Here is a 13,062-nt window from a genome sequence, read left to right as displayed (position 1 = left end):
TTGGAGGGAGAGCAGCTGGGAGGCAGGAACATGCAGGGGGCCGCAGGGGCAGCAGCGGCTGTAAAATGGAGGCAAACAGTGAAAAGAAGGAAACAGAGGAAAACAGAGGAGAAAGGAGAGAAAAAGGATGAATAAAATAGAAAAAAGAGCAGACAGAAATAAGGCTGGTAGAGGGGACCAGCAGAAGAGCAAGGCTCTCCCAGTGGGCCACCAGGGATGAGGCGCAGGCAGGAGCCTGTGGGTGGAGGACGGCCTCAAACAGCTACCTGGAAGCAGAGAGCCGCAGGGGGCAGATTATTAAGGACGGAGCTGCTTTGAAACCTGACATAAACCTTGCAGAAGTGAGTTATTCATCCCCAACTGCCCTGTTTAGAGTGCATTGATGTCTGTTCACTGTAACTAGGTTAGACTGGGCATCTGCTGCTTTTTGGCAGATGCCCTGAATCCACTAAGCTCTAAGTCCAACATTTTATTCCCTGCTGTCTCATAACTCTACACACAGGAGGAACAATACATACATCTAACTTGATAAATGAAACAATGCAGCTTTTTACTTTATCATACTATATGTTAAACTTCTGTTTTAGGGCATTATTAACAAACAATCAAACATGAAGCCCGTCTTCCTAGAAAAATTGGAAATGTCACCTTGGGTCCCACCTAAGTTTAGGCCCTCGCCTGACGGATCTACATGAATCCTACCAGAAGCCGTAATGGATGTACAATTTCTTTTTGGAAAGTATTGTTCAAATGTAATCATATATACACAAATCTAAATATACGGAAAGAGATAGGCTCTGTCCACACATGCCTCACAGGGAGCTTCTTTTTCGGTACCTGTACTACACTGCTGTGTGCACGTTACCCAGTAATTATTTAATGTACCGTGGTTGTCCTTCCTCAGACTAATGTGCACCCAAATAGTGTTATGCCTCGATTATCCTATTAGAGTCATTAATCTCATGCATGTTTTTCATTTCACAAATTTCGAGTTTTAGCAATACCAATTGTTTAGAACGCTTCATTTTGAATAAATAACTGCAGTATGGATTGTATTTTTGTTCCTTTAGGAAAAGGTGCCTCAATTTTGCTTCAGTGGGCCACATTTTAACTAGAGTATCCTTAAAATGTATCACATTCTCCAGTTTCAATAACCTACATAGAATAATATTTAGATGAATATAGATAAATATTTTGAAGGTGCCAAAGTTATCTACCCTCCAGTGTCATCTCCCCTGCTAAGGACGAGGAGTGTTGCCCTACTGCTTTTCAGCAGAGTAAAAAAGAATATGATAATAATTCACTGTTATTATCCTTTTTTTTCCTTGCTGAAGCCAGTTTTAGGGTGGAGATGGGCGGGGTTTGGCTGTCATCATAACCAGCAGGGGGAAAAGTGGTATGTGCACTTAAGTGTGCGTTATGATTTGACCAAACTGTCATGCGCACTTAGCATGTTGTCCACCTAGCTGTAACATACAGCCTGGGTGGAGAGCATGCACAGGCTCGCAGTCCCCATTTAAGCACTGAACCACAGCACTTAGACAATCAGGGGACCCTAGATGCTTACTGGAAGAGAAGCGGAGGAAAGACGCTGTAGGACAGAGGGCGTGCAGAGGTAAGTTTGTTTTTTACCACAACACCCACCACGTTCCATACCAGCCATGACCGCACCCCTCATGTGGCGTATATCGACTCATTTTGGGGATATAAACTAGACACAAGCAACAGTTATAAATTGATACCGACTGATTTCATGTTTGCATGTTAAAGCATACACTTGTTGTGTATATGATGATATATGAAGAAATATGATGTAAAAAAAAGGATTACCTTCACCATCTCCTCATATGAAAGCAATAGGAAATCGACATTCTCCTTTTGAGAATACCAGCCTCTGACATGTTCAAACCAGCAACCACCAAATACTAATAAATAAAATTGAAAATTAGGCTTTTTACAGTTTCTGAGAAAGACATGCACATTCAACATACACACTCTAAAACAATCTGATTTTATTTACACTTTAGAGCTTAATGCAAGAACAAATAATTAAAGATATAAAATAAAATTAAAATTAAATATTTTATTTCCAAGAAATAAGGGGCTGATTAGGATAGCGGTCGGACGATCTTTTGTAGATGGGACCGCCCGACAGGCTGTTAGTGGTCCCGCCATAGGCATTAGGATGTGACCGCCACCACAGCAGTTACAATGCCTATATTTTGGATTGAGGTTGGTGCTGCTGGCTGCAGCACATGCCTCAGTACAAAAAGGGGACACTGCACATATCCCTGCACTACTTGGCAGGCACCACGCGCTCACCAATAGCCGATAGCTGAGGGCCAGGTGGGAATGGGGACCTGCTACAGGCCCCCAATGTCCCTTTCTGTCTGACTTTTTATGGTGGGTTATCCACCATGAAACGACGGCCGGAAAGAGACATTGTAATCCCTACAGCAATGTATGGCAGGCACTGCCACCATTTTAGGGAATACAAATCCCTCTGACGGTCCGACAGGCTCCTTCAGACCATCAGATCCGTGGCTGTTGGTCTCTCTGACCGCCACCCATCCGTCCACCATCCTAATGTGACAGGAGAATCATCATTCCAATAGTGGTGGCACAGACACCAACGGGTTGTCAGTGGCGGCCCCACCGTCATCGTAATCAGGCCCAAAATTCTATCAGAAATATGGCATCAGTATTCCAATGCATCAATAAATAGCGTTTGATTGCATCAAAAACATGTACTTGACATTTAAATACAGCATAAAACACCAGTAAATGACTTAAATCATATTATTACTTAACAAAACAGCAACAACCTTAAAAGAGATATAATGCCCTTATGACAATTCATTCTGAAGAAAACACATTAGGAGTAGATACAGTATTTCTAATTGATTATCATACTTATCATGTCCGCAGAGCATTTATATCCTATTAAAAGCAAACAACAAAAAATTCAATTACTTGTGTAATAAATAATAATGCATTGTGCAAGGCAGGGTATGGTGACCTGCTCCCAGGTGATTGAGGGTATAATTTTACTTGCATAGCATGAGACGATTTTGTGTAGGTATTGACCAATAGCGATGGCAACATCCTGATGAGTCTTACCACACAACATATTTAAACCAAGTTCTCTAGACCAGATCCCATATTTTTTGAAGATTGGTTACAGGATCTTCTTCCTTTCCTCTGAAATGAATACAGAATCCACCATTAGATGACACACCGAATACCGTGTGCCCAATTGTCAAGTGCATTGGCCTCCATTCAGAGCTATTTGCACTTTCAGATCTGGCATCCGCCGTCTAAGAACAATTCCCACCCTCAGGAGCAGAAATGAATTTTGCAATTGTCTAGCTGGTATTCTGTAAAGATACTGAAAGAGATCAGGGCCCTCCTGAGTGAAGTAAACTGGACCAACAGAGCTCCTATTCTCCAGATACAACAGATCTTCATTCCAGCTAGTTTCCTTGGCACAGTGCCTGAGAGTGCTTTGTATTTGGTCACTTTTTTTTTAATCAACCCATTCAAACTGAATATTTGAGACTCCTAAGTGTTACATAATGATTTCCACTGGGCTTCTCTTACCAGAGAAGGTTTCCATTATCTCCGGGAGACTTTGCATAGATAGTTTCATAAAGGGATCACTAGTTTTAATCAAAAAATGGTATTGCAAAGCCTTTCAGTCTGCTAAAGGTTCTCAAGCTACAAATTTCAGCTCACGCCTTATGGCTTGAATCATTGCATTTTTTGGTAAATCAAGTAAGGATTTCAGGGTACTACTTTCTAGCATCTCCCATGTGACCTGTCTATCCAAGGCCAGCACCTCCGCTCCATACAGTGCCTGAGGAATTAACTTTGCATAAAGCAACTTTCCTAAGCGACTTAAAGGTATAGCTGACATATTTACTGTCAAACCGCTTCAGACTGTTCAATTCAGCCATCAAAGCAACCCTTCTGTTGGCCAAGTGCTTATCCCATCTTAAATCCTCTGGGAGTATCAACCCCAAATATTTGTACTCTTGCACCTGCTACAGCTGTACATTGTCAAGGAGCCAAGAAAAATTCCCTTCCTCTTTGCAAAAGCACAATGCTTTTGTCATATCAATATTAATCATCAGCTTGTTCTCTGGACAATAAGTACTTAATGTATTTATTTACTTTGGAGCCCAATGGACATGAAGTCCATAACCACCAGGTCAGCAGTATAAATTAGACAGCTTGTGTGCCTGCCCACAATCGTAGGGGGAATACTGTGCTTAGCACTTAGTGTCGAAGGGAGATCTGCTATCAGTAAGCTAAAAACAGGGGCGCAAAAAGGCAACCTTGTTGCAATTTATTCTCCACTGGAATTTCCCTTTACAAGCTCCCAGCTCCATCCAGGTCAACCTGAATCCAGCTGTTAGTATGGAGTTCGATCAGGAGACCCATCAGAGCCTCTGGGATATTCCACCTATGGAGCCGAAGACATAAAATACCTCTGTCTACCCTGTCAAAGGTTGCCCAGAAGTCAAAGAAGCAGCAGCAAAGACAGCTTGCCAGTTCCACTGATCTCTGTCCTGTCCCCCACAGAGTGAAACAGTGGTCAATTGTTGAAAAATGTGACCTAAACCCTCCCTGTTCCATGAGGATAAACCCAGCACCAAGTGCACAGGCTGCTAGGTGATACAGTAAAGTCTGGGCAAATACCTTAGAGGTGATGTCAAATAGTCGTATCACGGGATAATTGGCAGGAGAGTCAGATTTACCTTTTATGTGAAGAGGCTTCACTAAGCCATCAGTGTTACCCTCTTAAAAAACCTAATTGAAACTAAGTCCCACTTTTTGGGGTCCTTCTTGAAAATACCTGATGGAAGGCCACCTGGGCCTCCAGCCATGAACAATTTCATATTGTGGATGATTTCTGATACTACCACTGCTGATTGAGAATTTGCAATATCCTCTATGTCGACTTGCAAAGCATGCAAGACCATCACCCAATTTTCAGAGTTTCCTCTACTAGAAAGGGCGTAAATGAAGGTACACCTATCTTCCTCAGCTATCTGTGCTTCCAAGGAGGATGGTGATAAGACGGAGACAGAATTCACCAGCCTCCAGAAGTGCTTGCTGTCTTTCCCTGCAACAGCAGTTAACATTTTGTCTTAATATGCTCTATAAAATTCCCTTTATTGAGCACATAAATAGTGATATGCTTTTTTCGAGGCCTCCGTTGCTTCTCTGACACATATGATATTTTTATTTTCACTGCGATGTCGAAAATGCTTGTTCAAAGTTCTTCTTTCCTTCCTACAAATCATCAAACCAGTCACTCCCCATATCTCAGTGGCCAGTTGCTAGTGTTGGTCCAAACTTTGCTGGTTTAAAATGAGCTAACAGTTGTTTCATCAGGCTGTCGTACTACCCAATCCCATCATCCCCTACTTTTGCTATTAGAAGCTCAAATTGTATTGCAGGCAGACCCTGTAATTAATGAGTCTTCCGTGATCATAACCCAGATTTTTCTGTTATACTACCTCAGGCACCTGAATTACAATTTGTCTTTACTCAAAAGCTTGCTTAAGCTCTGAAAATAAGTGTGTTATGATCACTACAGCCTAGATCAAGAACTCTAAAAATGTTTTCCCAGTGAAACTGGTGTACTGGCACAAGCACATTGTAGGAAAGTAGGATCTGCTTCTTATGGTTACCCCCACTTTTTGCTTGATGTCTCACTGTCTTTGACTAGTCTGCCTGGGATCATGCTATCTGCTTTCTCCCTTAAATTGTCATGCATGCACTTTGGTACAATCCAGTTTGGTTACTGGGGTACCCTTATAAGTCCCTAGTATATGGTACCCATGTACCCAGGGCATAGGTATCCCAGAGGCCTCCCATGGGCTGAAGCATGTATTATGCCACCCATGAGAGGCCATTCAAAATGGAACTACAGGTTTGATACTGCAACCGCTTACTTAGATATAGGTTGTAATTAGAATGCTGTAGAATGCTGGTGTGTGCATGGCTTGGGAGATTGTCAGTTGAATGTGTGGGCTGAGCAGCAAGGATGCTGGTCCCATTGGGGCTCCCTCCATACACAATTTATCTGAACTTTATCTGAACCTCTGTCTACTACTTCAAGAATAAACCTTGATCCTGTTTCATCTTATTGCTGGCCACCCTGCATCTTTATTTACTATAGGTGTTTTATATCATGTTTCCCCCATTTTGGAAGGTAACAAACACTATTCTCATGCGACCCTCCCTGCTCTCACCATTTCCTTTTAAAGCTTGCTTTCTGACCTCCACCTAGGGACCTTGTTGTATCTACCTGGTTATGTTTCAAACCACTATTATCGGCTAGGAAGGGGGCTCTTCTATAGCCACCACCGTCCCCCGACCACTGGCCAATCTACCTCTACACTATCCTGTAGATATATGCTGTGAACCTCCAAGGTGGTCGCTGAGACTTCAACTATTTACCTTGCTTCCTTAACATCATTCTTACCAGTTTTCCTAACAAGATACAGGAATTTAATTGGCACCTCTCTGAGGTACTTTCCCTATGAGTTTTCCCATTTTTCTGCCCCAACTAATTTAATCCCTGCGGATGGTTTAGGTGTCCCTCCTGTACATGTCTTCATAGATCTTTCCCTGGAAACTTGTGGTGTAATTTATGGGGTTTGGGTCTAGGGGAGCTCAGCAAGTCACCTTGCTGCACTGCCCTACGTCAAAGTGAAAGAGCAGGAATACACCTTATTTATCCAATAAGGTGCAATCCTGTCCTTTCCCCATGCACTGGCTCTATTTCAGCAGCCTAGTGCCAATGCAGGCACCTGTGTAATAGACAGGATAGTCTTTTTGCAGGAAGGGGCAACCATTGGAAGTATTTCCCTCCTTCTATGTGTGCTGCAGAATGCAGCCCACATAGAAAGAGGAATAAGTGAGAAGAAATAAAGGCATTTCTCTATTTTATGCCTCACATGGGGAGGCGTAAGATTTTGATGCATTTCCAGGTTTAAAAGTCTGTGTAAATCTGGGAATGCTTCAAAACCTGTATGAGTTTCATGGAAACACCCACTACAACACCCATGGAGCACCTCCCTTGCACAGAGTAACGCGACACAGAGATTTGTGCTGTGTTTGCCGTACTCAAGATTTATGAGGCCACTTAAAGCCATGCAATGTGGCTTTGCATGTCTTCAGAAATCTGACTCAGAACTTTGTGTCACACATGTACTAATTTTCTTGGTGCAAACTTAGCAGAAGGATCTCATAAATATGCTCCCTAATGTTTACCTTTAGCCGCTAGGTCTACTTTGATAAGCAGACAATTAGTAGGCAATTTGTTAGATGACTGCCTAGATGAGGTCTCACCCAGAGCAGTCGGATTTGTACCACATTTTACACTTGTTCACCTTGTCCACAGAAGGAGCACATGCCCCACTCTGGAATACAGTCTGAAATACATCAGGTACATCAGACAAGCCCTTCATAGGGTCCCAAGGCTTTCATCCCATGATGTGCTCTGACGAAGGGTGGTGCTTTAAACAATAATTTACCATATCGCCCTCTTCAACAAAACAGTCCTCTGTGGTGAAATGGATTGGGAATGACCAGGCTGGTACAGTCGTCTTCATGGTGGTTAGAACCGGTTCGGCTTCTACTTTTTCTTCCTTTACTGGCATCTACAATGGTCCTCTGCTGCCTCTTTTAACAGGCACATTGCTTTAAAATGCTTAGAAACAAAGTCACACAGGGATGATGGTAACCCTTCTACAGACCACCTTACCAATTTCTCGTCCTGCTTCCACTGCTTCTCTTTAGGCATTAGAAGGTAGGGAGTCCACACAGGAAACTTAGCTGCCTATAACACCAGTTCTGCTACAAGCTTTAATGGAGCTTCCATTATTCCCACCAACACCGCTACTTACACCAATTCCTCCTGTTAATCTTGACACACCCACTTGTTCTGAGGGATTCTAATTTGCCACAGAAACATCAAATTCATCAGGATTTCACTGGACCCTGGACCCCGGGCAGGTTATTGGCTCCCTTTGTTCTAGACCAGGCTCATCGACATCGGTAAATACCTCAGATGGATTACAAATTTTCCGCCCATCATCCCCCTCACCCTGGATCATTCTTTCAACATGCTCCACAAACACACTTCAGCTGGAGTCGTTCTTCAGTAGTCTCCCATTTTTATCCAGGGATAGCAATCTCATTGGCTGCATAACAAGCATCAAAGCAAAAGCCTCCTCATTCATTAGTTGAAATGTAAGGTATGTATGCATCAATGCCAAAGTTTCTTCCTGCAAACCTGAGCCACTAAGACCAATAAGAGACTCACGTGGGCCACCAACTCTTCTCAAGTACTCTGGGGTATGAACCTCTGTCAAATCCCTAGGCATTCAATTGGTAGGTACCTGACGCTGCAGTAGATGTGATGCAGGGGGTGATCAATGAAGCACAATTGGTAGACAGTTCCCTGGCTCTTTTTGAAGCGCACTTCTCACCGCTGCGCTCTTTTGTAACCTCACCCTTTGCAATTTTATCCTTTTATTGCAGAGAGCACTCAGTCATCTCCACCTTGTTAGATGCCTGATGCTAAACTGGTGATTCGATGGAGAAACTGTGGGAGCACTTCAAGTGACGGAACAAGACAGGACTGAAAAATATTTTGTGATTATAGAGCAAATATCCTCAAAGCAAATGTCCTAAGGGGTGGAGAGCTTACGGAGAAGCTTTCTGGTGACAGCGATGGCAAAGGTGGTGGGCGGAACACACAACTAGAAAACTGTACCTCACTTAGTCAGGCTGCTTCTGCAGGCCAAGACCCAGTCTAGCTGCGCCAACTAGACAGCAAAATCCACACTGCATGCACCCAACCAATCCTGGTGATGATGCTTGGTAGAGCCTGGTTATGCCTACCTAATTGCTGCCACTACTTCTTCATTGTGCACAATTGTATACTGCAGTAGTGCATAATAGGTAATGATTGTTACTCACTGTGGCCCACCTGGTAAGCTGCTGCTTGCCCGTCACAAGATACCTAGACTGTCCCCAACACCTCCACCAGCAAGAGCTGGGTGCCCCTGCCCCCATTCCTCTATTGTTCCTCTTTAATGGGGCCATGTTGCCCAGTGCTTTCTGGTATCTTATAGTGTATTCACAGACTGAAGTGCCTACAGCACCTTACAGACCACCCTCCACACTAGGAGCTGCACTGTCGAGTATCTGGCATCTTGTATGCATGGTACACATCTGTGCCCACACGCTGCCCCCGTTGTGTTACATATGGTTCTCTCCCAGTACCTGACTGACTCTGGCACCTGCCTAGTTTCAGCTGGCTTCTGTGTTTCCGTGCCTCAACCCCTCAGTGCCCACTCGGCTGCCTTACCTTGTGGCTCATATCTCTTCTCAGTGCTCTCAGCTGCCTCCTCCTCTCGGGTATCACTGCTCCTGCTCAGCTCCTTGATTCATGTGAAATAATTTTTTTGAAGGATGGTTTGCACTCATGCAGTTATCAGGAATACAACAGTATCATTTTAAGATAAGGCTCCTTCTTAGTCAAAAATAGAGAAATCTTGGTGGCTTGAACTTTTCCAAAAGAAGTGAAATAAAATAAAATGTGCTTGTTAGTCTATGGGCACTGATCATGTACCACATTGCCCACAAAGTGTGGAGCAAATGTTCACTTTCTCCTTACAATGAGAAGATGCAGTGATTAGTTTGTGCATGTGGTTGCAGGAGGTGTGAGCTATCAATGATTTTTGGGAAGGGTAAATGGGGAGTGTAAGGTGGCGGGAGAAAGAGGCTAAAGGTAGAATCAAGACTAGGCAGTATAGGTATTAAACAATAGCGGCATTCGGATGCACCAGTGCTGGATCCTAAGAAAATTTTGGACCCCTGTACTCATTGCCTTTTCTTAACAAATTAAGCACTGGCCCACAGTGACTAGATAAAATCTAAAACAAGTAAATGGTCCTCCTGTTTCCAAATCAATACTTAGGTGTAAGTATCTCAGAAGTGCAGGTGTTGTGTTGTAGTATGGAATATTGCATAAGGGATATACTTAAACCTTAATATCCTAGCCAAATATTGAGAACAAAAATACTGAAAGCGCATATAGGAAAGTGTAGGTTTGGTATGCTTAACTCCTTTGAGATGTATATATAATCAAGCTAGTTGTATATGGAGTTAAGTGTGAAAACTCTATACATACTTACTGTTAGAAATTGGGTCTCTAGTTGGCAAAGGTAAGCACTTTGTCCAGGGAGGGACCACAATCCTATCAGGGTAAGTCAGATAGACACCCTAAATTAAGCTCTGCTCACTCTCTGGTAGCTTGGCACAGAGCAGGCAGGCTTAACGTAAGCGATAATGTGTGAAGGTTTTGTTCAACACTTAAAACAGTAAAACAGTCAGCACACTCACTTCCATAGACCCAAGACTGAAATGACACAGCTTTGCAGGGCAGAATCATAGTTGGCAGAGTCCACAGATGTAGATGTATAATTGGAAGCCATTGAATTCCCTGAGACTTCAGAGCATGAGGCAAGCCAGCAAGTCCCTGGAGTCACTTTAGTTCTGGTGATGTACAGAGGCAGGCTAGTTTTTCTCACCAACAGGCAAGGAGGGCAGCAGGGCAGGCACGAAGCAGAATTTCAGCAAAGTCGGCTAGAGTCCAGCGCAGTGAAAGTCCTTTCAGCAGCACAGCAGTCCTTCCTGGCAGAATATCCTCAGGTCTACAAATGCACTGGGTTAGTAGTATCAAGGGTCCAGTATCTATATCCAGTTGTGCCTTTGAAGTGGTGATGACTTCAAAGAGAGGGCTTAGAATTGCACAAGGGGCCTGCCCTGGCTCCAGATTCACTGCAGGGGGAAATGCAGCTCTTTCTTTGGGGACAGGCACAGCCCTATTCAGGTCCAAGTGCCAACACTCCCTCCTATCCGGCCAAGGAGGGCCCATCAGCCTGGTGATGGCCCATTAGGAAGTCAATTGCGGAGACAGCCAGAGACACAGAATGGTTCATTTAAGAAAATGCTAACATTCTAAAAGTGGCATTTTCACACCTGCAACTTTACCATAAATTGTGCTTTTAAATTATGAGTTCAGAGACACCAAACCCCAAATATCTATCTTTCCCATTTAGAAATTATACTTATAAAATTTAATAAGGTAATGCCAGTGTTTACCTATTGGAGAGTGGCACAATCAGTGCTACATTATATTTACAGGCCAAGGGCTCTTGTAGTGCACTTTACTAGGGACTTATAATTAAATTAATTTTGCAAATTGTGGATAATGTCGGTCAGAGATCAGCTCTTTCCCATCAGCTCTGCCTTGCTGTACTTTTTCTATAGTCACGCCCAGGCAGGGTTCGAGACTAACCCTGGGCGTAGTTCGCGAAGTAGCGCTATGCATAGCTAAGCGAAGTGCACTTCGCACTACGCGAGCTATGCGTAGCAGTACGTGAACTGCGTAGTGCGCTGTTCACGATGATTGCACAGTGCCGGATGCTTGTCTGCACTGTGCACGATGTCTTTTCAATGATTGCACAGTGCGCGCTGTCTTTTAATGCCGCTCGAGTAGATTTTTACACAAACAGCAGCTTTCTCAATGCGTACGGGTAGTTTCTCATCGCGAGCAGCCGCAAGCATACGCGACCACTTGCAATGAGAAACCTGACCTCCCCGCATTGAGAATCTCGCCAGGAGGTTTTATTATCACGCTCGTGATCGGCAACTTGATGTTGCTGATCGCGAACGAGGAAAAAGTATCGCCGGGATGTCATTTTGCTTGCTCCCGATCGTCAACTTGACGTTGAGGACCTCGAGCTAACAAAATATGACCACTGCACTACGCTATGCTTTGCTATGTTACACGTGTTTGCACTGTGCTATGTGCAATTCGCGTAGTGCGAAGTAGCGCAAACTTCGCAAACCACGCGAGCGTAGCGCTTAGCCCAGGGTTATTCGAGACCAATCCTTGCTGGTTCCCGCGCTGGTAATTCTTGTTTTGTTTTTTACTTTCCCCTGCATTCCCCCCACTGTAGCCCATTAATGCTGGTTCCCCCTATCAGACCTGTATCCTCTGTTTGGGTGTCAGCAGCACGTGGATTTTGCCCCCCGTAGCTTTCGGCTCCCCCCTTCTTGTACCACCATTCATTGCATAATTGGAATTGTACTGTAGTCTTTCTGTGTTTTTACCACCGTTCATTGTATAATTGGAATTTTACTGTAGTCCTTCTGTGTTTTCTCCGCTGTATTTCTCATCGCTTTTTTTTCCCGCCGCAACCTGGCCCCACTCCGACTCCCAGCTGCACATCCCTCCCCTCTCGCCTACTTAATGGCGACCCCTGCGTGGAGTGTGAGCTAGACCCCTGACCCTCGGTCAACGATCAGCTCTTCCCAGCAGCTCCGCCTTGCTGAGCTCAGTCTACGGTCCACCCAGGCAGGATTTGAGACCTCTCCTTGATGGGACCTGTGTTGATAATTCTTGTTTTGTTTTTTATTTTCCCCTGCATTTCCCCACTGTAGCTTATTAATGCTGCTTCCCCGTATCAGACCTGTATCCTCTGTTTGGGTGTCAGCAGCACGTGGATTGTGCCCGCCTAGCTTTATCCTCCCCCTTCCTGTACCACAGTTCATTGTATAAATGGAATTGTACTGTAGCTCATGCTCTCAACCCCGGGACACACCGGCTGCAATAGATCCTCACCTAACACCACCAATGGACCATTCTCATGCAGACTCCACTGCAGATCCTTGACCATCGACACCGAAGACCCTCCTGATGCACGCATAACCAAAACCTTAAGCTGTATTTTCCTCAACGTATGCTCCCTTCACCGACACGCTGTAGAGATTCCCTTCACCGACACGCTGTAGAGATCTGCGATCTGATCATGCCCTCTCGCTTGACGTCGCCTTCTTCACAGAAACCCGGACCAACGCCACCTCCGGCCAGACAGTGCCACTGCCATCCCTGATGGCTACAAGATCCATAGAAAGGCAGCCCCACCGCCCTGGAGGAGGATTCACCATAGCACTCAAGACCCCCCTCTG

The 13,062-nt window shown here is 44.4% G+C and overlaps 1 protein-coding gene across 1 annotated transcript in view; it reads right to left on the bottom strand.

The window, feature by feature from the left end:
- Window positions 1-13,062, bottom strand: part of LOC147707968 (amine sulfotransferase-like) — a 426,437-nt gene that overhangs the window by 67,375 nt on the left and 346,000 nt on the right. Inside the window, exon 6 of the mRNA XM_086926774.1 lies at window positions 1,831-1,925. Coding sequence (XP_086782900.1) covers window positions 1,831-1,925 — 95 coding nt within the window. The remainder of the gene's footprint in view (window positions 1-1,830; window positions 1,926-13,062) is intronic.

Source organism: Lissotriton vulgaris, chromosome 6, assembly GCF_964263255.1.
Source record: "Lissotriton vulgaris chromosome 6, aLisVul1.2, whole genome shotgun sequence".
Classification (NCBI taxonomy): domain Eukaryota; kingdom Metazoa; phylum Chordata; class Amphibia; order Caudata; family Salamandridae; genus Lissotriton; species Lissotriton vulgaris.
Note: the sequence above shows the minus strand (reverse complement) of the source record. Positions and strands in the feature narration are given on the sequence as shown.